Raw genomic sequence first — 27,791 nt, 5'->3', positions numbered from 1 at the left:
TTTTTTTTTTTTGCCGCCCATGTTAACAGATTAGAGCATTCACACCGCACGAAGAGGCGGCGCGGCAGTGCGTAGCAGAGCAGAGCAGCAGTGCCGCGATCGTTTCGGCGCCGAGTCTATTTTTGCTGCGCCGCTTACGCTGAATTAAAGTGGCAATGCATTGATCATGGCCAAAATACACCGCAGTTTTATCCAAAAGTTGCATTGATGATATCTATTGTGTTTTAAACAGTCAATCAAATGACCAACAGCAATTTAAAAAGAAAACAAATGTCCAAAAACAAACTTGTTGCCAGAACAATAAAAACAAAGATGAACCAAAAGTTATAGCCTATAAATAAAATTATTAATAAAATAAGCTTCTTGACAAGTCTTTTCTCTTAAATGTATTTGAAAACGAAATAAAGCAATGCCACCTTATCCATTATAGAGTACTCTGTCTGTACACAACCCGCGGTTCAGCCGCGCGTGACAAACGCTGCCAGTGTGAAAGCAAAACGCGCGTGTCCTGCTCCTGCTCACCATACGCACTGCTCCTGCGCTGCTTACGCTCTGCTCGCGTGCAGTGTGAAACCGGCGTAACTCTGTGCCACCGCATAACTATAGATGTGTTAAAAAAATAATGAGAATATATATACATATATATCCGAGTCCTGATCGGGAGGTAACGTCCGATTCCGATCGAGTCTGAAAACACGTGATCGGGCCCGATTTCCGATCACGTGATCGGATCGGGACATCCCTAATTTTAATGCATTGTATTTTTAGGGCTTGCATTTTTATGGGCTGAAATTCAACATGGTTGAATATTTAAGCTGTGAATATTTTAATTAAAAACATTTCAAACACATTTTCATTATAAAAAATTCAATAATCCATATTCACCTTTCATATTTCACTTCCAAAATATTCAAACTGTTTAAAAATACAACCTATAATTTTCAACAGCCATTTTTCGGTCCATTTTATTTCGCTTTGCAAATTCGCTTCCACAAATTCAGTGGTTTAAATTCGACAGTAAATTCAACATTGACATCCAGGAACTGCAGGAAAAGCAGTAGATTGCCGAGCATACTCTCCATCTGCTGTTAGTCGACCTCACCAGCAGGGGGTGCAAAAGCGCGTGTTGTTGACGAAGATCAGCAACAGTTAGAACAAGCCATTCATTCATAAAATGAAAATGATTATCTGTGTCAGTATATATGCGGAAACGATGATAAAGACACAAAAGCTGTGTTTATGTTTCATTCAATAACTTCGTTACTTTCCCTGTGTAGCCTACATGTCATCAGCTTTCTCTACCATGGACAGGATTATAGCCTAATCGGTTTCCCTCAATACCTCATCATACTCAAGGATTCCCCTTCCATCGGGACAAAACGCTTAACGTAGCTTTATGGACTAATACAGTGATATAAAAGACCAAACTCGCACCTTATTGGGAATGTAGGCTGTAGGCTACTATAGGCTACAGGCAAGCAGATGGACTCAAAATATGAACTTAACGCGCAAAGTTTCATGCCGAGCGTTTTGTGATACTGGCACAAAATCAACACTTGATCAATTAATACTAACACTTTCTCTTCTATTCTATTCAATTCTCTCTCTCTCTCTCTCTCTCTCTCTATATATATATATATATAGTATAGTAGGCTATGCCTACGTGTATTGCATTAGCTTAAACTGGGAAGAGTCATAGCACTTGCATATTGTTGTCCTCCTATTGTTAGTTTAACTGTAAATCACTTTGGATAAAAGCGTCTGCTAAAGCTAAATGACTAAATGTAGCCTAATAAATGTAAAATTGGCTTGACATTGGACATTCGCACATTTAGGGACTGTCTCCAAAGTTGCATACAACATTGGCATACACGTTTCAATAGCAAACTTTAATTTATTTGAATAAATATAAAAAATCCAAAGGGTGCGCATTATGCCTGACACTAAATGAACACTTTACAGTTGGTTTTATGACTGTAAGTCGTTCTATTCAAATGCTATTGAAGTTAGAAACGTGTATACCAATGTCGTAGACACTTTAGAGACGTCCCTAAATGTGTGAATGTCCAACGTCAAGCCAACTTTATGCCAGTCTATCACTGGGAAACGCTCAGCATTAAGCTTTGCGCGTTATTCCATCTGTCCATCTGTGTGCCTGCGAGTTTGGTCTTATATCACTGTAATTAGTCCATTAAGCTACGTTAAGCGTTTTATATGTCCAGCAGGGGAATCCTGAAGTATTGAGGGAAACCCTAATAGCCTGCATGCAGCACATCACCGCAATATAAAGTTAAGGCAACCAAACAACCAAGAGAAATATATGTCAACCTCAAATGTAACACTGGATCTGTACATCCGCATCGGGGAATAACATTATAATCTCGTTCACTGTAGAGAAAGATGCATGTTGGCTACACAGGAAAAGTAACCGTGAAGACACAAACCGTGTTTAACATAAAACCGCCGTCATAATAATCACAAATGCACTTACATTGCTGTAATTGAGTTTTATGAATAAATGGCTTGTTCTAACTGTTGCTGGTTTTCGTCAACAACACGCGCTTTTGCACCTCCTGCTGGTGAGGTAGACTAACAGCAGATGGAGAGTCTGCTTGGCAATCAACTGCTTTTCCTGCAGTTCCTGGATGTCAACGTAGTATTTTCTGTCGAATTTGAACCACTGAATTTGTGGAAGCGAATTTGCAAAGCGAAATAAAATGGACCGAAAAATGCCCTGTTAAAATGGACCGAAAAATGGCTGTTGAATATTATAGGTTGTATTTTTAAACAGTTTGAATATTTTGGAAGTGAAATATGAAAGGTGAATATGGATTATTGAATTTTTAATAATGAAAATGTGTTTGAAATGTTTTTAATTGAAATATTCACAGCTTAAATATTCAACCATGTTGAATTTCAGCCCATAAAAATGCAAGCCCTAAAAATACAATGCATTAAAATGCAAGCATGGTTAATGCAATGCTTATTTCTTTCAAGTAGTGCAATTCAACAGGCTTTTTTGTTTCAAAAACATTTGGCATTATTTTACTTCCAGAGTTTCAAAGGATATGTACACAAATCAGTTAAAATCAGTTAAACAGAGCTTATGTATATTGCGAAACAAAAATATACATTTAGAGATATGAAAACAAAGAAAAATGCCAAATAACAGCATAATCATAAGCAGTTTGTTCAATAACATGATTTATGAGAAGAGCTGTTTCAATGGGACAGTTAACAGCAACTTGAATGAAAGTTCAAAAATATTAATTGCTGTTTTTAAAGACTTCCATGCTCATTTGGAATCTCACGTATTAAAATCCAGCTGTTAGTCGCTGATTCCAAAAAGTGTAGTAAAATGTGTCTACAGTCATTGCAGTCAGGAGCATGAAATATTGTAGACAATAGTTATAGCATGCACTTTCATCAATTGCTAAGAGAGAAGTCAAGGGCCAAGTGCCCAACTAAAGGGAACGGAGACGTGAGTCGGATGTTCCGTACTGATTGGGATCGCTTTGAGAGACCAATCTACTTTGAGTGTAACAAAACGAGCCAATGCACATTGGCATGCGATAATTGCATCAGCTGCTTTGCCTCACAGCATGAGCATATAATGAGCAGCAGGTGCGTCGTGGAGATGGGACAGGGCTTAGTCCAGGGAAGTCCACTGATGTTCCACATGACCCACTCAGGCAAACTTGGATAACACTGGGAAAGCGTGCCCTTTCGGTGCCCTTTCCTGCCCGTAGGGAGGTATAATATGGAAGTTACACATATGGACTGGGCGTTTCTGTGTAGTACAACATATGGAATGTTACTGAGGTGGCTCCGGCCTATAGCAGGGGGGAGACAACACCGGTCAGGGACGGCAGAACAGCCTCTGCCAAGGAAAAGACACAGGCTCGCCGCAGGAAGCCGTACCGTGGAAGAATACACATATGGGATCACTGTAGGGATCACAACATATGGGACCCAGCCTAGCACAGGTTCCCCCAATGCATACAAGTGCTAGGCCTGGCGTCGGCCTGACGCTCTGCCACGTCCGACTGCCGAGGGGTGTGGAGAAACTTAACAGGGTTCGGCTAACGGGGAACTCAACTGGAGCAAGAATGGTGCACGTATCCAGTCCATAGGAGGGGAATGGCGCAGCAAGCCGACACTTTGAGCGGGGCCTATGGTGTTGACTGGCTTCTATGAGAAGAGTGCACACGGGAAGTTACCGGCTCGACACGAAGGCTATAGAATCTAGGGAACGTGTTTGGTGTCGCCCAGCCCACAGCTCTACAGATATCTGTCAGCGAGGCACCTTGTGCCAACGCCCAGGAAGAAGCTACACTCCGAGTGGAGTGGGCTCGTAATCTGAGGGGGCATGGTGCGTCTTGGAAGTGGTACAACAAGATGATGGCATCCACTATCCAGTGGGCCAACCTCTGCTTGGAGACAGCCTTTCCCTTCTGCTGGTCTCCTTTACAGACGAAGAACTGGTCTGAGGTCCTTAGGCTTTGCGTTCTGTCCACGTACAGGTACAGAGTGTGGACGTGACAGAGAAAAGCCAGTGCTGGGTCTGCCTCCTCCAGGGGCAGCGCTTGCAGGTTTACCACCTGGTACCGAAAGGGAGTGGTAGGAACCTTGGGTCTGACGTGAGAGTTGGTCGGCCCGAATTCCAGGCACTATTCGTTGACCGAAAACCGAAGCTCATCGGCGGCACGATATAGCAGGCCGGCGATATAAGTGGCACAAAGCGACCTCAGATGCTTCTGACTCCATAGGAGGAGATGGCGGGCGAGTTGTGACATGTGAGGGGAGCGTAGACCACCTTGATGGTTGATGTACGCAACGGTCGCAGTGTTGTCCGTACGGACCAGCACGTGCTTGCCAAGCAATGGTGTTTTGAGGCGGCTCAGAGCAAGGTGTACTGCTAGCAACTCGAGGCAGTTGATGTGCCAATGCAGTTGAGGGCCCATCCAGATCCCCGCTACTGCATGCCCGTTGTACGTGGCCCCTCAGCCGGTGTTGGAGGCATCTTTGGAGGACACTTGTTTGAGATAGTTGAGGATATGAACACAATGCTCTCTCAAGACGCGGGGCGACAGGTACAGCCCGAAGGGTAAGACTTTGTTCTGATATGCTCGACCCTAGAACGCAAGTGCAGGAATGATCTCTGTTGCGGGAGGGGGGAGACATAAAAGTATGCGTCGTGAGAGTATGCGGTCGATCGTTGCAAACCAATCTTGAGGCCAAACCAAACCAGATGCATTTGAAAATATGTTTCTGCGTTAGCATCTTGAACGGGAACTAAAGTAGGGCCCGATTCAGGACTCGCAAGTCCAAGATTGACCATAACCCACCGCTTTTCTAGGTTACAATGACGAACCAAGATGGGCTGAGGTGAGACTTTGCCTCACAAATGGTGAGTTTAAATGCTAATTTCCAGAGAAGTCCTTTGTCCTCTCTCAGGGTCTGGTCGCTCTTCAAACAGACTGTCCGGCATTTCCTAATTTCTCAATTCTTACACTGATAACCATTTAAACATTCACCGCACTTCATAGTCAGCTTGCTGATGATTCTGGAATTGTGGTCTAATACATGCCATTTTTGTTTTGTATAAAACACACAATATGCTTCAAATGGTATTAATATTCTTAAATATGCACTACAGGGCGACAGGGACAGCCCGAAGGGTAGGACTTTGTATTGATACCACAAACGAGCCATGATGGTGATTTGATGGGCATTATCCTGGTGACGATCGACGGACAGGCAGCCGCTGGAAGAGCCCCTCGAGCAGACGTAGAGCAGAGGAAGTGATGACACGGCGATGACCTAGGCTGCCGCGACGGAGCCGCAGCGACGACCCCCCGAGAACTAAGCGGGGACCCTCAGGGCTGAGGACGAGCTGGTGTGACCGAGGGCTGAGGTGATGACTGAGGGAAGGCGGAGCTTGCCGGAGCCGAAGGGGTGGAGGGCTGGAGGGCAGTGGACGGCCCACAAGTCTGCAGCGGAGGCGTGGCAAGGTCTGACCCAGGCAGAGCCGACGGTCCGAGGGAGCCCGGCGAGGTTGAACGGCCGAAGGTCAACGCTAGAATTGAGGGAGGAAGGAGCGCAGGCGCAGAAGCCAGGGCGACGGGTGGAGGTGGATCTGAGGGGTCCAAGGCTGGAGGCGGAGCCACGGGCTCATACCGCCCAGGAGGGATTGGCTACTCGCAGGTCCAAGGTGGAACCATGCCACTGAGAGGAGGTGACACTGATGGACCAATGGGAGACGATGACGACTGGGTGGTAACAGTTGTTGAGGACTGAGGACGGGCATATAGAGACGCACAGAATCCAATAAAAAACAAAGTGCTACCAATAGCAGTCAGGAGAGGTGGTGTGAGAGGGAGGCTGGGCGGGGTAAACATGACTGAAGACGATTGACCAACAGGTAAGTTCATGGGGTAAAGGGGATCCATCTCTTCACTCCTTTGAAAAATGTCCATAGAGTCTAGCTGGGACTCACTCTCAGTGACTGGAGGGTGGGCGGGGCTCACTTCCATTCCCTCGAACTCCACGAGGACTCCCACGGCGATGGACGGCATTGCCAGCTCACACCCCGGGTCAGACTCTCTGAGATGCTTCGGTTCCAAGGCGATGGTGGGTACTAGGGATGAGCGAGTACAGCATTATCTGTATCTGTATCTGTATCTGTTAACCATATGAATTATCTGTATCTGTATCTGTACTCGGACTGGGCGGGGCCTAACCCGGAAGTGGGCGGGATTTAACCCGGAAGTGGGTCGTGTTGTCTTGAAATGGGCGGGGCTTTAACCGGTATGTTATTTTAAGCATGCAATTGATATGGGTTGATCAGAAATTGTTATATTTATTGCTGATTAGAAAACTATTTACATGACAGCATCAGCATTGAGCTTCAAATCAATGGTTTTGATCACGATAACAAACGAACTATATACAGAACAAGTTTTGCAACTGTTCTGGCTTAGTCTATTTAGCGTCTTTGCTCCCCCTGCTGGTTTTGTTGTATTTTGCACTTTGAATTGGGTTTATTCAGTTTCCGGGGTTAGGCTCAAAAGAATAACACAGCACATGGTAACGCATGTTGAATTCTCCATCGATCCATAGCAACAACAGCTCTTAAACGAGGCACTGCTTGTAAGTGGAGTTTGATTATTCTTGATTATGACCTTTTGTATGTATATAAAAGTAATTGTTTTGTTAGTTCTGCATTACTTTGTGTAAGTATTTTCTGTTGGTTTCTCCTGTGGTACATGACTTGACATTTATCATGTGATGTGACAGTCTATTTATGTATTCTTTGGTTTTCATATTGTTTTACAGTTTTACACATTTATTCAGTAAATTTGAACGACGACTCCGGTGTCAAGACTGTTTATTGAGTGGATGTGTTTAGCTTGCTGGGAACGAAGCCAGTACAGTAAAAAAGCAAGCTTCATACAAGAGCCGTTTATCATGGAAACGGATTTCACCTGCTATTGTCATCTACAGCATAGAGGCTAACACGACAACTGCAGAACATCCACGGTGTGAATTAAAGCAACCTTGAATTTTCGATCAGTCATGGAAGATAACAAAAGTCAGTCAGCATCATCTCGACGTTCTGTGACTTCCAGCAAGTCCACAGCCAGCATGGCAGCTGCTAAAGCAAGAGCAAAGGCAGAAGCTGCACAGGCAAGGGCCTCATTTGCAAAAAGGGAAATGGAAATTAAAATAGAGAAGGCTCGCCTCGAAGCGACATTAGACGCATTGGAAAAAGAGAGAGAGGCGGAAGCTGCAATGGCAGAAGCAGCAGTCATGGAAGCTGCAGTAGCAGATCTAGAGGTGAAAAGTTCACATCATAGTTTAACTATTCACCTTCCGCAGCAAAGTCCAAAGGAGCGTACTGAAGAGTATGTAAAACAAAATAGTGAACTTAATGATACTGAATCAATCAAAGGCAATTCAAAAACTGAATTACATCAAAATCGTGAGGATGAGAAAAAGCCTTCTTCACCTGTGTATCGAGTACTGTCCTCGTGGCATGCCAGTCAATACAGTGGCAGTGAAAATGAAGAGCAGTGTAATGCTCCACTCCATGCAAAGAACCCAGCTGCTCCAACGCACAATCCCAGAAGAAACACAAATCCTATACAACACTCTGGTTATGATGCAGCCACGTTTGACTTAGCTAAGTTTTTAGCACGAAATCAGCTAGTGACATCCGGGCTCAACAAATTCGATGATCGTCCTGAAAATTATCTGGCCTGGAAATCATCATTTCTCAATGCTATCAATGACCTTGATCTTACTGCAGGTGAGGAATTTGATTTACTGATTAGGTGGCTGGGGAGAGATTCAGCAGATCATGCCCGTCGCATTAAGTCTGTAAATGTAAGGAATTTACCTGCTGGTCTTGAACTAATTTGGGAAAGGCTAGATATGACTTATGGATCTCCAGAAGCTATCGAAAAGGCTCTCTTCACAAAAATAGAAACTTTTCCAAAGATAACAAATAAAGACCATCATAAGCTTCGCGAATTAGGAGACTTGCTTTTGGAGATACAAGCTGCAAAGAGCGGGGGTGATTTACCTGGGCTAACTTATCTTGATACAGCCAGAGGGGTTAATCCAATTGTGCAAAAGTTGCCCTTTGGACTACAAGAAAAGTGGATGATGCAGGGTTCACACTACAAGTATACATATGGAGTTTCTTTCCCACCATTCTCCTTCTTTGTTGAGTTCGTGTGTACAGAAGCAAGAGCACGCAATGATCCAAGCTTCAATTTTTCTTCCCTCTCCATAAACCCTGGTGGATTGAACCGGTATAGTGAAAGCCACACCCATGTTCATAAACCTGTTGCAGTCCATAAAGCAGATGTGATGCCCTCCTTTAATCTTTCCTATGAAAAGAGTCTTCAGAGAGCGACCAGTGAGATAGATAAGCAATGTCCAATACATCATAAACCTCATCCTCTGAAGAAATGCAGAGCCTTCAGAGAGAAGCCACTGGCAGAAAGAAAAACGATTTTAAAAGAGTTGTCCATCTGTTTTAAATGCTGCTCATCAATCAAACATCTGGCTAAGAATTGTGATGTGTCAATCAAATGCTCAGAATGTGAGAGTGACAAGCACCTGGCTGCTCTTCATCCGGGCCCAGCACCGTGGCGTTCTGGTTCTACACCTCTTTCACCGCATGGCGGGGAGGAAGAGGAGTCTAATGGTGGAGATGTGTCATCAAAATGCACCATGGTCTGTGGCAAAGGAGTTAGCGATAAGTCATGTTCCAAAATTTGCCTTGTTAATGTTTATCCTGTCGGTGACCCCAACCAAAGCAAGCGGATCTATGCCATAATAGATGAGCAGAGCAATAGATCTCTGGCCAGATCTGAGTTTTTTGACATGTTCAGTGTGCAAGGAACCTCTGGACCATACACATTAAAGACGTGTGCAGGAGTAGTGCAAGCATCTGGAAGAAGAGCTCACGGGTTCATCATTGAATCTGCAGATGGTGAGGTTCATTTTCCACTTCCTACTCTAATCGAATGTAATAGTATGCCAGATAACAGAGATGAAATACCAAGCGCTGTTGCTGCCCTGCATCATAGTCACCTAAAAGGAATAGCAGGAAAAATACCACCTATCGATCCAAATGCTAAAATACTGCTCCTGCTGGGAAGAGACATAATAAGAGCACATAAAGTCCGCAAGCAAATCAACGGTCCTCTTGATGCTCCCTATGCCCAAGAATTGGACCTTGGTTGGGTCATTGTGGGAGATGTGTGTCTGGGAAAATGTCACAAGCCCTCGCCGGTGAATTGTATGAGAACACACATCTTAGAGAATGGCCGACCAAGCTACTTCAACCCATGCAATAATCACATTGTACTGAAGGAGACATTCAATGAGAAAAAACAGATCCAAAAACCACCTCACTTGTCATACTGTCAAGAAAGTCTATCGAGCTGCAGACTTGGCCAGTCAGTCTTTCAGCAGACCAAAGATGACAATAAATTTGCACCTTCAGTTGAGGATCAGTTGTTTCTGAACATCATGGAAAAAGAATTCTTCAAGGACTCAAGTAACAGCTGGGTAGCACCATTGCCGTTTCGTGAGCCTAGGAGACGCTTGCCTAACAACAGAGAGTATGCTAAAAGACGTTTCATGTCTCTCCGTCGCAATCTTGACAAACGACCAGAGATGAAGAGTGACTTCACAGAGTTCATGCAAAGAATACTCAACAACGACCATGCAGAGCTAGCCCCTCCTTTGCAAGATGGCCAAGAAAGCTGGTATCTTCCATCATTCGGCGTGTACCATCCAAAAAAACCAGGTCAAATACGAGTTGTATTCGACTCTAGTGCCCAGTTTGATGGAGTATCTCTCAATGACGTAATGCTGTCTGGCCCTGACCTTAACAATAGCCTGTTTGGGGTCCTCATAAGATTTCGAAAAGATCCTGTCGCCATCACAGCCGACATACAGCAGATGTTTCACTGCTTCTTGGTTCGAGAGGACTGTCGTGATGTTTTACGCTTTCTATGGCATCGTGACAATGATCTGACTAAGGAGGTTGTAGACTGTAGAATGCGAGTTCATGTATTTGGGAATAGCCCTTCACCGGCAGTGGCTATTTATGGAATTCGCCGAGCTGCCAGGGAAGAGGAAAAAGAGTATGGCAGTGATGTGAGTAAATTCATTGAACAAGATTTCTATGTAGATGATGCCTTGAAGTCATTTCCTACTGAGGAAGAGGCCATCGATTTGCTTAAAAGAGCACAAGAGGCACTAGCTGCCTCAAATCTCAGGCTTCATAAAATTGCCGCAAACAGAGCCAGAGTAATGGATGCCTTTCCAAATGATGATTTAGCTAAGGACATCAAATGCCTTGACCTCTCGACGGATGACTTACCCGATCAACGAAGCTTGGGGGTACAGTGGAATCTACAGTCGGATACCTTCTCCTTCCAAGTGCCAGACACTGAAAAGCCATACACGCGTAGAGGAGTCCTTTCAACAGTGAACAGCTTATTCGATCCTCTCGGATTACTGGCACCAGTCACAATTCAGGGCCGTTTACTTTTAAGAGAACTCTCGTCACAGACACATGAGTGGGATGCACCACTACCTGAAAACAAACATGAAGAATGGACGCGGTGGTGTCATTCGCTGCAGGACTTGAGAAGTCTGAATATTCCACGCATGTATGTGTCCATTCCCTTTTCTGAAGCCAAACACACTGAAATATGTGTCTTCTCAGATGCTTCCATCAAGGCTATCTCTGCTGTTGCGTATTTGAGAGTCTCTAATCAGAATGGCAATACAGAGGTTGGCTTTATTCTTGGCAAGGCAAGGTTGGCTCCAAAACCGGATCTTTCTGTACCTAGGTTGGAACTATGTGCTGCAGTCCTAGCTGTTGAATTGACTGAACTCATTACAGAAGAGATTAATTTGAAACCGGATAGAATAAGGTTCTACACAGATAGCAGAGTAGTGTTAGGCTACATCTATAATGAGTCAAGACGGTTCCATGTTTATGTGAACAACAGAGTGCAGCGCATCAGACAGTCTACTCAGCCTGAACAATGGAGGTACGTTGCCTCTGAGCAAAATCCTGCCGATCACGGATCTCGTTCTGTTTCATCTGCGAAACTTGGGGCCACAACTTGGCTCACAGGACCTTCATTTTTGTACCATCCATCAGAGCAACTCCCTGATAATCCAAGCTCATACGACCTTGTTGATGCAGAGAAAGATGTTGAAATTCGATCAGAGGTCAAAGTCTTGTCTACTCACATCAAAGTGGATCAGTTAGGTACCAAAAGATTTGAGCAATTCTCAGACTGGAGAACAGTCGTCAGAGCTGTGGCGCGGCTGCACCACATTGCTCATTGTTTCACAGAACCAAGTGATAATAGTCAGTGCACTGGTTGGCATTTCTGCTCAAATGGCTTATCTGTAAGCGATCTCTTGAAAGCAGAGGAAATCATCATCAGCAGTGTACAACATGAAGTGTATTCAGAGGAGTTGAAAAGCATCACTTCCACAGGCGAAATTCCCTCACGTAGTCCACTTTTAAAGTTGAATCCAATCATTGACAGCAATGGTTTGCTAAGAGTTGGTGGATGCATCAGACAAGCAAAGCTAGAAGATAAAGAAAAGAATCCCCTCATCATCCCGGCTCACCATCATATCACAGCCTTACTGGTCAGACATTTTCATGAACGTGTGCAGCATCAGGGTAGACACCTCACGGAAGGCACCATAAGATCCAATGGCTTTTGGATAACTGGGGCCAAGCGATGCATTAGCAGTATTATTCAAAAGTGTGTTACTTGTCGTAAGCTAAGAGGCAGGATGGAGGAACAACAGATGGCTGATCTGCCAGCAGAAAGGTTGCAAATGGATCCACCCTTTTCCTTTGTCGGCTTAGATGTGTTTGGGCCATGGGAGGTGAGCTCACGGCGCACAAGGGGTGGTCTAGCAAATAGCAAGAGGTGGGCAGTGTTGTTTACTTGCATGTGTACCAGAGGAGTTCACACAGAGGTGATTGAGTCAATGACTTCCTCAAGTCTCATTAATGCTCTCAGAAGATTCTTTTCTATTAGAGGTCCTGCCAAGCAGTTGCGCTCCGACTGTGGGACGAACTTCGTTGGTGCCTCTAGAGAGCTTAAAATGAGTGAGAATGAACAATCAGAGGTGAGAGAATACCTGCTTGAGCAAAGATGTTCCTGGGTCTTTAATCCGCCACACTCTTCTCACATGGGTGGTGCCTGGGAACGTATGATTGGGGTAACAAGGCGTATCCTAGATTCAATGCTCCTTGAAAACAGGTATTCACAGCTTACTCACGAAGTCTTAGTGACATTTCTGTCTGAGGTCACAGCCATCATTAATGCACGGCCACTAGTCCCAGTCTCCACAGATCCTGAATTCCCCTTCATCCTAACTCCATCTATGCTTCTGACACAAAAAGCTGGTAATCTGTCAACTCCACAAGAAGATTTCAGCAAGAAAGACATGCTCCAATCTCAGTGGAAACGGGTTCAAGCCTTGGCAGAAACGTTCTGGAATAGGTGGAGAAAGGAATATCTCGGGAACACTTCAGAGCCGTTGCAAGTGGGTTCACAAGCACCCGAACATCAAAGAAGGCGACATTGTACTGATCAAAGACAAACAAGTCAAAAGAAATGAGTGGCCAATGGGGATAATTGTGAAGGCCATTCCCAGTACGGACGGTATGGTGAGGAAAGTGGAGGTGAAAACTGTTCAACATGGGACAACCAAAACCTATTACAGACCAATATCTGAATTGGTATACCTCCTGTCTTCAGATCAGGCCGTTTAGTTCAGTAACAGTTAGTGTAAATGGTATCTTTGAGATACCAGACGGGGAGTGTTCTGGCTTAGTCTATTTAGCGTCTTTGCTCCCCCTGCTGGTTTTGTTGTATTTTGCACTTTGAATTGGGTTTATTCAGTTTCCGGGGTTAGGCTCAAAAGAATAACACAGCACATGGTAACGCATGTTGAATTCTCCATCGATCCATAGCAACAACAGCTCTTAAACGAGGCACTGCTTGTAAGTGGAGTTTGATTATTCTTGATTATGACCTTTTGTATGTATATAAAAGTAATTGTTTTGTTAGTTCTGCATTACTTTGTGTAAGTATTTTCTGTTGGTTTCTCCTGTGGTACATGACTTGACATTTATCATGTGATGTGACAGTCTATTTATGTATTCTTTGGTTTTCATATTGTTTTACAGTTTTACACATTTATTCAGTAAATTTGAACGACGACTCCGGTGTCAAGACTGTTTATTGAGTGGATGTGTTTAGCTTGCTGGGAACGAAGCCAGTACAGCAACAATAAATACAACACATGCGGTTGGAATTATGAAGTAAAATGTAATGAACCAGAGTTTTCATCTCATCTAGGGCTGGGTGATATGGACCAAAAGTCATATCCCGATATATTTATGCTGAATATCGATATACGATATATATCCCGATATTTTTTCCGCAAAGTGAGAGCAAATGTTCAGTCAAAGTCAAAGCCAAATATGATGTCACATGTAGTTTTATTGAAACCGGCTCTTTCAGTGAACAGTTGCAAAATCAAATGAATAAATAATAAACAGGTTTCTTCACCTTAGGGCTGCACGATTATGACAAAAATCATAATTGCCGATTATTCCCTTGGAATTGTAATTGCGATTTATTAATTATGATTATGAAATTTTACATTGAATATATATAAAAAAATTGTGTAAACATGTGTTATAATTTGCCTATATATAGAGAGAGAATATTATTAGGCAAATTATATTAAAAAATTGTGTAAACATGTGTTATAATTTGCCTATATATAGAGAGAGAATATTATTAGGCAAATTATAACACGTTTACACAAAATTTGTTAACACACACACAAGTACTGTCCCCCTTTACTTAACATAAATTGTAAGAATATGACTAATAGTAAAGACTAGTACTAATAAATAAACATTAGGCCTATGCTAAAGCTATTAAATAGCAGTCCCAAACTAGTTTTTGTTAATACAATGTTGGTATGAGCCACTACAGTCATTTAAAAATATAAAAAATAACACAAAGAAAAATAGTGGCATTTTGGGGTTATTGAGGAAACGACAGTTACCATGGTGAATACACAATACTAACAAGAACTGTTAATGAAACATGGAAACTGCTCCTGGTGAATAGAATGAAAATCATACCTGCATTACTTTTATTTCGTGTAATTTACAACGTAACGGCGTTGCATGCTCGTAGTTTCTTTTGCACTTGATATACAGTGAGGCGATACACAGCGCGCGCCGCCGCATTTGCGCGTGCAATTGAGTGTGCGCTACGACTACAGTATAACGGCTGACAGGACAAGAAAGTCTGTTTTTCTGAGGTGAAAGACTTTATTTCATGTTAACATAACATGCTCTAAACACGCACGCAAAGTGGAATAGGAGGAGCGGGGGCGCGGGGAGCAGTGCAGACAGAGAGCTCCGGGTCAGAAGCTGCTTGGAGCAAGGATCACAGCGCAAATTTGAACTATATCGATATCGATATGGTCTAATTCCATATCGCATTTAAAAAATATATTGATATATTCTTTATATCGATATATCGCCCAGCCCTAATCTCAAGTCAACATAACTTTTTTTTTATTTATTTTTTTATCCGAGCACAGATATTGACTCGTATTACTCGTATAATACTTGTACTCGGCAAAAGTGCTTTATCCGTACCGGATACTCGTTTCAGCCGAGTATCCGGCTCAACTCTAGTGGGTACTGTCCTCTCTTCGTTGGGTTCTGGCTCACACGTCGCAGCAGGCGGAAGCTTCCAGTCTGCGGGGGGCTCAGGTGTAAGATCTGTCGATTGGCGTCGATTGGGGTGATGACGGGCGAGGCTCTGGCGGCTGTATGGATTGGGGGTAGAGACTGTCCAGACACCTGACGACGGCCTCCTTCCAGCAAAGTCCTTGGGTGTCTGGAAGGTCTACTGAATGTTGATAGTTAACCCTGATCCAACACAGTGATTTCAGCGTCTCGTCGTCGTAAGAGGTACAGACGGCGAGACGGCAAAACTCCACGGTGAAGTCCAAGATGGTATGACTGCTTCTGGCCAACGCACTGTACTGACTGACTGTAACCAAGGATATAGATGAGTGGCGGGAATCTGAACAAAGACATGTGACAAATGACAACAACCTGAAAGTCCATGAAAACAACACTAAACAGAACATAATGTGACAAGCACATGGTGAGGGAACAAACACCTAGAACATGATAAGAGCACACGGCTAAATAACAAGATCAAAAAGCCCAACCTCAGACAAAAACACACCACATGAGCACATGAACTAGGGAACAAAAGACAAAACACGGATCATGAGAATCTGGATGCCAACGAGACAATACATCACATGAGTGTCAAGATTTCTCCTGTAATTTATTAGTAATTTAAGGAGCAGAGGAACCGTCAGGTTAGGTCAGGGGAACATGAAAAGTGAGGAGCTGTCACAACGGTAAAAGTTATGACACTATACTCAGGCTGACACTGAACACTAATGAGCAATACACTGTGCCATTGGGATGACACTGTATTAATTGTTGTGGTGCCAACACCACTGACTGTGACTGACTGCACTGAGGTGGCCACAACTTCACAAACGTAAATTTTATGCTTTCCAAAGTTTTCCATTTTACTCCAAATTCCATCTGTTTATGCCCAGGGACAAAGAGCAATGTTTATGAATTCTGTTAGTAAACAGCCGAATGAAAAAATATTGTATACAATGTTGTAAATCAGTCCCTGCCAAAATGTTATTGTTTCTATGTAACAATGTATTTTATTCAATGTATTTAACTGCCGTTAAATAAGATAATTTAGTTGTATATTGATCTGAAAGGTAAGTTCACCCAAAAATTAAATTTCTGTAATTAATTACTCACCCTCATGTCGTTCTAAACCCGCAACATCTTTGTTCATCTTCGGAACACAAATTAAGATCTTTTGGTAACACTTTATAATAACTGCACGCTATTAATCATTAGTTAAGCATTAGTAAACAGTTAATTAGTCATTTATAAAGCATTAAAAGACATTAATAAGCAGTTTATAAATACAGTTATAAATGCTTTGTTCTTGATTTTAAAGCATATCTATAATGTGTTTAATAATTGTATTTTCATACTTTATTAATGATCAATTTATCATTTCTAAATGAAGTATTGCATTATTTACAAACCGGTTATTTAGGAATTGTCAGTGGTTCATAAGATCACTTAGAAAAGTGTAAGTAAATGATTAATAAACTGCTTAAATACATATTATTATTCAGACATATAGTAATAGTTAATTGGTGTGTTAATAAATGCTTTATTAACATGTATTTCTACTGTAATGGTTAATTCATGTAGTTATAAGGCATTTAGTAGTGGTCAGTTAACTATTTTTGTGAGCTCATCTAAAGTGAGGACTATTTATTCCTTGTAAAGCATTTACAAAGGAGATTTAAAGGCTGTTCAATATTTTTATGTTCTGTATCACTGTGTTGTGTTTGTTTCCTTTTTCTCAATCAATGAAGATCAATGAGCCTTTAAATCTCCTTTGTAAATGCTTTACAAGGCATAAATAGTCCTCACTTTAGATGAGCTCACAAAAATAGTTTACTGACCACTACTAAATGCTTTATAACTACCTGCATCTACTACATTTACTTACACTTTCTAAGGGATCTTATTAATCAATGACAACACCTAGTTTGTAAATAATGGTAAATAATGTAACTGGTTTGTAAATAATGCTATACTTCATTTAGAAATGATAAATTGATCATTAATAAAGTATGAAAATACAATTATTAAACACATTATAGATATGATAATGTGAACAAGAATAAAGCATTTATAGCTGTATTTATAAACTGCTTATTAATGTCTATTAATGCTTTATAAATGATGAATTAATGGTTTAGTAATGCTTAACTAATGATTTATAGCATGCAGTTATTATAAAGTGTTACCCCTTTCTTGAAATTAACATTTGACTCTCTCTTGAGAAGCTAGCATCCCTGAGTCAATCACCTCCCCCATGTTGTCTCTCTATCACGCTGAGACCAACAGATATTCTATATTCTATATTCAGATATATAACAATCTATATGGTTTAATGTGAATAATTATCATACAGTATTATACATGTTTGGTATCATTTGAAATGTCTCCGTGCAACTGGTTCAAATGTCTCATTCCTAAATAAGTAAACCAAAAGGTAATAAAGTTCTTTAGAGTTTAGAGATAACTTGCACACAGAGGAGCGTGTGTCTTTTTAGGCAAATGGCATTCGGCTCCCAAAAGGTGTAAACTCTGAATGCAAATTCCCATTGTTAGCAAATGTTTCCATGTGAAAGAATTTTCTGTCTATAAAGAAATGCAACAAGAGGCTCAGGGCGATTTGTAGCTTAAATTAGCCCGTGATGTGGAGTGTGGGCAAGACACTCAGCATCATGCATTTTCTAAAGTCAGGTTCGTATCTTTTCTCTTTATTCCAGAGCATTTGATGTTTTGTATTTATTATCTTTGAACTGATTATGAAATCGGCATGACATAATAAATGTAAACATTTGATTTTATTTAGACTGACTCTGAAATTGTTTTCCCAAGTAGATTAAATGGATTCGTATGTTACTGGAAGTCTGGGTCAGATTAGTGATGACTAATATTTTGCACTAATTCAAGTGTACTTGGTTCGCAAAGACAAGAAGTGAATTTCCGTTTAGAACAGCAAAAATGCTGCTGAACAATCTAAATTTGGGTGGGTCTTACCTCTGTTTAAATTTAATGTTACTTTAGATAAGTGTATGAGGGAAACCACGGCATGGCCAATCCAAAGCTATCATAAGATAAGTAATATTGGTCTACTTATATATGTAGTAGTGGCCATACCTCTGCCTGAAGTAAACGTTACTTTAAATTCAAGTGTATGCAAAACCACGGGGGCTATACCAAAGTATCTTTGATTGTGTAAGCGTGAATGTGACCATCTCAGGTATATAGCCAATTACCTCTGTTTAGTAACCGAAGCTGGCGAGCTTGTGATTGTGAGGCCCGCGTTAAACAGAAGGTGTGAAGACCTCAAAGTGACATAGTTTCCTAATATGAACGGGTAAAGTAAAGAGTTGAAAAGAATAATCAAATGTGCTGCTAAACTATTATATAAATGACCATTAACCAATTGGCATTCTAACCTAAATTCGAGGTTGTGATAAAATGGAGTCAGATAAGTTTAAATGGAACTAAATTACTTTGCCAAGTTGAAACACAGTAACGCGCAGAGACCTTCACCCGTTCTATTGGATACCACCATTGGACTGATTAAGACGGGCTTACAATGTTAAAATAGCATGTGACTACAGTGGTTCAACCTTAATGTCATGAAGCGAGGATAATACTTTTTGTGCACAAAAAAACCCCAAAATAATTACTTTATTCAACAATTTCAGAAAGCTCTCGAATTTCATCAAAAATATCTTCATTTGTTTTCCGAAGATCTTATGGGTTTGGAACGACATGAGGGTGAGTAATTAATGACAGAAATTTCATTTTGGGTGAACTAACCCTTTAAGACTTTTAAGAAATATTGAAGAATCCAAGAAAGCAGCATACATTTAAACATATGTAACGTAAACGACTCGGGGTAAATGTGAATTAGCTCAAGAATATGGGGAATCTTGGGAATATTAATAATTATGACTCATGGTCATAATTCATAAGTCGCATGTACATTTATTTAATCAATTATCGAGATTTCCTTGTTCTGTAACTGGTCTGACCAACATTTAATTCGTCCAGCGAATAAATGTAAGATCATTAAAGTTAAGAAGGGGGTATCCCTTTTCAAACTCCGAGAAAGTTTTATCTTCTGGCCACGAATATCAAACTTACTGAGTTTCTGAATTAAGAACTACTAAATGTAGTTTATATCGAGCTTGTAGCTTAGATCTTTTAAATTTCATTGACTTTATAAGGTGGGTTTTCAAACACAGAGACAATTAAAAGTATAAATGGATTTATTAATAAAATGGCACACACTAGAGATTATATAAACTACAAATATAAACGTACGTAAAAATGCAAACCAACAAACAAACATTTAAACGAACCAAAACATAAAACATAGCGTGATCAGAATGAAATGAAATGAAAGAAAGAAAGATATAGAGAGAAGGGAAAAGCTAGTAATTATTACATACAGAAACCTAAGTTCACAAGACACCTGGAACAGCTTTTAGAGAGAGTACGTTACTTGCAAGATTCTGTGCTCTTTCGGGTGAGGCTGAGGCTGAGGCAGGAAGCGAGGATGGTGTCCTGTTCCTGCTGCGTCTTCCGGTGTCGCGGGAATCTTGAAAGGCTCACTGAATGTAATGTTACCGGAAAATAAGGTTCATCTCCCGGGATGGGAGAGGTTTAAAGTCTTTGTTGCAAGGGACGCAGCTACGACTCGAACATGTGTTTGTCGATAGAGAAGGCCAGGGCCTCCTTCAGATGTTCCTTGGAGAAGCGCTGCGCCGGGGAGAAGAAGGTCCGAAGAGAGGATGAGTTGAGAGTTGAGAGAGAGAGGAAACTGAAGGTTTGGACTTTTATCAGTGTCCCATGTGCCGTCCCCTCCTTCGTGTAGGACGAATCAGCTGTCGAGATTTTTCGAGCGGGAAGATTCCTTTGTCCGGTTAGACACGCCCACTCGAATGAGTCATGATTGACTTTAACTTGAGAGGATTTTCTCCAGACATATGAACTTATAAAACAATGCGCATCACTGAATTCTGCTATCGGAATTCAACTCCGTTAGCTGGAGAGGATTACAGAGATATCAAAAATAGAATATAGGCGTTGTAGCAATGCAAAGATACATTATTATGCATTTGTATAGGCATTTGCAGTTCTATTAATGTTACAAATAGGACATGTATGCTTTCCTATGGTTTACACACACCTCTTAACACACAAATTTATATATTTAGTACGTTTAAGAGTGACTTTATGGGTAAAAGTCCTTTTCTGTAGGGGGTTTCTGTTTCAAAGTCCAGAGTGTGTTTGTGTGTGGGTTGGTGGTCAACTTTTATGACCTGCCAATGAGATCGGGTTACGGGATGCGATTCTACTGGGAGAACATTCTTCAGAAATACATTTCAGAGCCAAACACTCGAAGATCATAACTATATGATCAAAACAACATTAATCACACATGCATACAGGAAGTTCAGATACAACTCTGAGTTACATACATTAAAGGATGTTAAGTTACACAAAGGATGTTTGTGTGTGTGTGTGTGTGTGTGTGTGTATGTGTATCTGGAATGTCACGAGTCATAGACTAAGAAGAAGACAAATTATTGCCGATTACATAAGGATTCCATATTGACATCTTTGAAAGCTTGTTTCTGCTTCAATGTAAAAAATAAATCATGTAATTGTGAGATGAAGTTTAAAATAAGAAATAAACATTATGAAATATAGTCACAATTGCAAGATATAAAGACACAATTACAAGAAATATTATTTTTTTCAAAATTCCATATGTTAAGTAGCGATTATTAAAAATAAAGTTACAATTACGAGAAAATATACTGCAGTTATGGAATTAAAGCTGCAATTACGAGATATACAGTCTGTCACAAGGTGGCTGTAATGAAATGCATGATGACAAGGAATACGACTAAAACAGTCTTTAATTTTTAATCAATTTGGAACACTCTGGAAATCTCAAGGAATAACAAAACCCCGTAAATTAACGAAAATCAACACCGAATAAAGAACTGTGAGCACTGAAGGCTTAAATACACAGGGAGTAATCAACAGAAAATAAAACAGGTGCGTAACATAATCAGTAACCAAGGAAATTAACAAGGGAAACAGGCGGGCAGGCAGACATGGAAAACCAGAACTAAAACAAAAACAAACTGAACATACATCTGACACAGTCACATTGTATGATATGAAGTCACAGTTATGAGAATTGTAGAGCCAGAATCAACCGCTGAAACAGGGAGAATGATTATCAATAACGCCTACACGCTAGGTGGTCAAAAATGCATAGAGAATACTTTGTTAGTGTGTGATAAATGGTGAATTAATTGTTCAAACCTGAGGCAAGGATTTCACAGTCAGCCACCTGCCTGGGAGTGTGATTACATTACAGATTGCTCATCTGAAATCAAAAATATAATTTTCTTCTCAGGACTGCATCATCACTGCCCTGATGAGGAGATGATGCCATGTAAACAATTTGTTTCTCATAGCCATAAACACATAAACTTCTGCTCATCAGCTTGTGCAGTAAAAGATATGAAAATGTACATTGCAAAGGGTGTTTTAAACATTTACCTTTGAAAAGTTAGTTCACTTTATTAAAGTCGCCATTAAATGGAAGTTGTGATAGTCTTTTCTTCCCTATTGTAATGAGTGAAACGGTTTCTTGAACAAGAAAAAATGTAAGGCGGGACTTAATTTTGTCCATCAATAATTGATTGGATCGTTGGATAGTTGACATTTGCTATTACTGCGATCTCATGTAAGTTACAGGTTGTCCTACCTTTGCGGCAGTAAACATATCATCAGAGAAGATAAGAGATGTTGCTGCAAATGGGAGGGGAAGTTATTTTGGTAACTCTTTATAATAAAGGTCCATCATTAATAAGTAACTATGCAGAAAGTAATGCAAGACTAATGAGAAGTACTACATTATTATAAACTGTTACCGTTATTTTGATTAAAGAGGGAACATGAATAATACAAATATATATATATTTATGTTCACAGATAAATCATTTATACTAGATACTGAAATATTCCCTAAAAAATGAAAAAGAAAGAATTTTGATTTCATGGTGACATTAAAGTTGTCATGAGATAATATATTTGTTGTTTCTTTTAACCAATATGATTTTTCCTCTCTCCTTAGAAATGGACTCGGTGAGGATTATTCTTTACTCACTTGTCTTTCTCCTGAGTGTTCTTGGGAACTTGCTGATCATTGTGGTCTTGATAGTAAACAAGAGAATGCGGACTGTCACCAACTCCTTCCTGCTCTCGCTGGCCATTAGTGATCTCATGATGGCCATATTCTGCATGCCCTTTAGTCTAATCCCCAGCCTGCTGGAGGACTTCATCTTTGGAGCCACGATGTGCAAGACAGTCGCCTATTTCATGGGTGAGGAGCGTTCAATTAAGCTTTCTCAAGTGGAAGATTCATGTTCGATTCTTCTTTGTCATTGATCATTGTTCAATAATGTATTAAACACTAAAGTAAACTTTCATTAAAGAGCCAAACCTAATAATCTAAAAAGCCTTATGATAACATTTTTAGATTATTAGGGTTGGAACTAAACTCTGCAGAACAGTGGCACTTGGGCCAAAGTTGCTTCCTCCTGCTCTGTTTTTAGGGTGAACATTGATTATAGTATTTTTGTTATAATTTGTAACATAATTTGGTGTGCTAATGCCAAGGTGTACTTTTGGTGTACTTTTGCCAATTTATATTTTTTTCATTCATAATTAGGCATAATTACATATTTCTGAAATAAATCTCTATTGTGTTTTGTCTATATATATACAGTATATATATATATATATATATATATATATATATATATATATATATATATATATATATATACATATATATATATGCTGCCACTTTGCATAGCACTGTAAAACAAATACATTTTTCATCACTTATGCAAAGGTTTTTATTTTTTTATATATATAAGGACTGTGTTTAGGAAATTGTTGTAGTGTTTTTTGTCGCCATGTAATGCTTTTGAAGAAAATAACAATCAAGGGCTCTTATTTAGGTTTGTGAATGTACTAAACGATTGAACACGGTAGTTTAGGATGTCATCATCTATTGTGACATCAATCATATATTCATTTTACAAGCAGACAACTGTTTTATACATTAGGCTTAAAGCACTTAAATCACTTTCCAGAACACAGGCACGTCCTGCTTAGCTTAATACATCATCATGTCATCTCTAGTTAAGCTCTCTGGGAGCCCCTAAAAGCTCCTCCCATCTATTCTCAATGATAGTTTCAGTCTGAATTGACTATATACGTTGCACTTCACCATTAATTAATCACTGACTGTGCTATTTCTCCTGTGATGTCTCTTCCTCCTTGAGCAACACCTTTTCATGCCCCACATCATACTCACACTAATCAATATGAGAAATACATTTTTATGAAACCTGTGGGGCATCAGATTGAAAAGGAATGATTCAAAGAAACTGACACGACATAAGATCATTAAGAAGATCACAAAGAATGCTGTGCCTATAGCAAGGAACATAATGTTTTTCAGAGCATTCCATCTCATTTTTATTCTGTTTTTCTTTGTTAGAATTTGACTGCGTTTCATAAAATATCTTCATGACAGCAGTATTTTTCTTGAATCTGTGGTTACCAATTACATTAAATTATATATATTTTTTACACACACTGTGTGTAATAATTGGCAGGAATTTACAGGATTAAAGAGTATTATTTTACAATAAAGCACTGTAGTCAGAAATTTACAGTGAAATGAATGGGTCATTTTCTTGCTGTTAATCAACAGCAAAATAATGCTGACATCACAGAAATTTAGATAGATCGATTTTTTTTATGTGTCCTGGAGAGGACATTTGTTTCCAATGTAGATGCATATATAACACAAACACACATAACATGTTAAATTATAAACATATCATAATACAATCAAAAATAGTTGCTGACATAAAAAAAAAAGAAAACAACAACAAAGAATTTACTGCTCTTGTCTTACTGTGAATTCAAATTGTAAAGTTGTCTTTAACCATGCTACTGTAAGAAATTATATTGTTTAGTAATCGTTTTGAAGTCACAATAATGGTGATCGGTATTCTATTAGCTTGGAATCTTGGACCTTGTATATTCATATTGAAATTTCTGATCTAGCCAAGTTAGAAGTGTGACAAATGAAAATATTTGTTAAAACAATGACAAGGTGGAATATAAAATAAGCTAATTGGCTGATTTTAAATTAGTCGAACTACTATTATTAGCATTATTTCAACAAAAAGATTTATCAATATCTTATTTCAAACTCATTATTGTTTGTAGATGGATATTTCCATTTAGCTGCTGAGATTTATCTTTGAAAGGTGTGACATCATCTTGCAACACAATATTTTTTTCTTCCATCAGCTAATGATGCACAGAGCAGCCGCGTTTCCATTACCCTTCAAATTGCGCAAATTGAAATTGAAAATTGAAAATACGCTTGCATGAGGTGGTTTTTTAGGCAATTCGAAAAATAAATATTTTGCAAAACTGCAATGGAAACAGTTTTTGCGCATTTACAGGTCACCTGACATAGATGACACAGTATGTTTGGACAGAACACGAGACAGAGTTCTTTATTAAACTCATAAAAGACAAAAGAATTACAGGAATACTGGATTCTAAACCTCAAAGAAATGCCACAATCAAGACCTTGAAGCAGATCTGAGGGAGAAACACCCATAAACACCTCATATGTGCCACTGCCACTCTCAAGTATAAGGGCCTTTCCTTGACATTAATGCTTGGATAACACGCTTACGTCTCCTTCGATTAATAATAATGGCCACTTCAGTGGCTGGGATATACATAAACCTACCAACGTCCGTTGCCAAGATTTTTGGAATGACTTATCGTGAGAGGAAAAAATTAAGTTTTAGTCGCATAACATCGGTTAATGGAAACGCTGTAATTTCGCAATCGTTTTTTGTCGGCATTTAGAAAAAAATCGCAAAGGTTTTGTGCAAATCTGTGATGGAAACGCACCTACTGTCACATATCAACCTAGTCACCATCATCTGCACTAGATACTGTATATATAGTATATATATATATACTAGACTAAATAGACTATATACCTGAACTGCCGGTTCTGAACGGGTCTCCCGAGCTGCCGGCTCTGCCCTGGTCCCCTGAACTGCCGGCTCTGCCCTGTCCTCCTGAGCTGCCGGCTCTGCCCTGGTCCCCTGAACTGCCGGCTCTGCCCTGGTCTCCTGAGCTGCCGGCTCTGCCCTGGTCCCCTGAACTGCCGGCTCTGCCCTGGTCTCCTGAGCTGCCGGCTCTGCCCTGGTCCCCTGAACTGCCGGCTCTGCCCTGGTCTCCTGAGCTGCCGGCTCTGCCCTGGTCACCTGAATGGCCGACTCCGCCCTGGTCGCATGAACCAGCACCGCCCTGGAGGCTTCCTGCTCCAAATAGGCCACGCCCTCGTCAGCCTCCAGGGGCTTCTGTCACGTATCAACCTAGTCACCAGCCTCTGCACTACATTTCCCATCACCCTCCTTGGCTCCCACCAGCACATTATTCACAATCACTCACACCTGGACCTCATCATTACCCTCATCACCACAGTTCCTGGTCCGACCTCATTTTCACTAAGTGGACTATTCTCCCTGTCTCCAGCGATCTCCCTGTCCTCTGTCTCCGCCAAGATCACCCTTTGGACTCCACTACCCTGCTCACCTCATCCCTGCACCTTTGTTATCAATAAATAACTATTCACCATCCATCTTCCTCTCCTGTGTCTACTTACCGTAACACAGACATCAGTACTCGACTTACACAATGGTGACACTCAACAAATAAGAATAATAAAATATATAAATTCTGAACATTACAAAATAAACAAACAACGCAAACTTGTTAAAAGTGAAACATAAACAAGTTCAGCAGCACAGATAAAACCAACAAGAATCAAGAAATCTATTCAGAGAAATATCAAGAGATTTCCAAGAGTGCAGTTATACAAGAGAAGTCCTACTGTGGAATTGCTGTGAAAGTCATGCAATTATTAACCTGGAATATACTGTAATTTCCCACTAAATTTTTTTAACAGTGCAGCTCTCTGGAATACTTGATTCCGATTGTCCTGATTGGTCAAACGCAGCACTCTGCAGTCAAACCATTAAGCTGTATACTGTTGTCCCTGGCAACCAATCTCCTACACTCTGCTAGTTTGTCACATCACTCTGCAGTATGTTTCTTCTCACATAGAATTTATTCTCAATTCTATATTTTTGTCCATTTATTTACTCATTTGTCAACAAGTCAACAATATTATACGTGGAAAAATTTACAATTAGGTCATTATTGCAAAATGAACCCCTCCGGGATGATTGTCAAGGTCCAAATATATGGACTGTCTGGTATTGTTCATCATCCCTTACACAGTGTTATACATATTTATAAGTGTTTCATAATATAGAAGTTATAAGTCTTCAGGATCTGTGTAGCACAGCCTGGAACCAAATCAGCATTTCGTCTCTGAATTTACTTGTCACTGAGCTGGACAGCAATAAGTCATTCTCACACTGCGAAGCGTTGGCCTTGAGTCAGTGGAAGAGCACGCTGTCACCCCACCCCCACCTCTGAGAACATTCCATCACATTCTACAGCTTCACTGGCATTCTGTGGCTTTCTCTTGTATTACCTTGCTCACATTATTGCATTAATCTAAGAGTGCTTTGGGCTCCTAGTTTAAGTCAGCCAGTGGCAATCAATGCACAAAACCATTATGAGCCATTGATTTCAACCCTCAGTGGTCATATTTGCTAATGTCTACCCACAAGAAAGGAAATTACCTCAGAGCACAAATCACTGTCTGTGCGATTGGTAAATGCAGTTACAATGGCTGCAACATTTGTGTACACCGCCATTTTAATTGAGTTTTAAATTAGGCATCATTTTCAGCCAGTGTGAATTCTTTTGAGATGAAAATTTGATCTGGAATACTTCTGGGAGCATAGAACGCAGACAATGTATCTTGTTAATGTGAAAAATATAGGCTAACTTTTTTTTTGTTTCCTTTATCCAAAGAAAAAAAATCCCAGTAAAATAGCTTTATGTGGAATGTAATAGTTTCAGACTGAATAGAGTCAAACCGTTGACCGTTTAACCGTCAAAGAGCTTCAGAGATTTGTCTTTGCAAAGTTCTTAAACATGTCACACTGTCAAGTCAAGTCACGTCACATTTATTTATAGAGCGCTTTTTACAATAAAGATTGTTTCAAAGCAGCTTTACAGAGATAACAGGAAAATAATGCCAGAAGAAAATAGCGTTTCTTCAGTTTCCAGAAGAAAATAGCGTCACAGTCCAGTTCTCATATAATGGTGTCAATGCAGGCAGATCAATATTATTGTTAAAAATTAAATTAAATGTTAAATTAAATGTCCCCAACTAAGCAAGCCAAAAGCCATTGGCAAC

At 40.3% G+C, this 27,791-nt stretch overlaps 1 protein-coding gene across 2 annotated transcripts in view; it reads left to right on the top strand.

Moving 5' to 3' along the window:
• Positions 1-27,791, top strand: part of cckbra (cholecystokinin B receptor a) — an 86,681-nt gene that overhangs the window by 9,443 nt on the left and 49,447 nt on the right. For both annotated transcript variants that reach the window (XM_082165396.1, XM_082165397.1), the window contains exon 2: positions 22,476-22,724. In XM_082165396.1, the coding sequence (XP_082021522.1) occupies positions 22,476-22,724 (249 nt within the window). The remainder of the gene's footprint in view (positions 1-22,475; positions 22,725-27,791) is intronic.

This window comes from Leuciscus leuciscus, assembly GCF_965113295.1.
Source record: "Leuciscus leuciscus genome assembly, chromosome: 3".
In the NCBI taxonomy this organism is placed as follows: domain Eukaryota; kingdom Metazoa; phylum Chordata; class Actinopteri; order Cypriniformes; family Leuciscidae; genus Leuciscus; species Leuciscus leuciscus.
The sequence above is the reverse complement of the archived record's forward strand: the minus strand, read 5'-3'. Positions and strand labels throughout refer to the sequence as shown.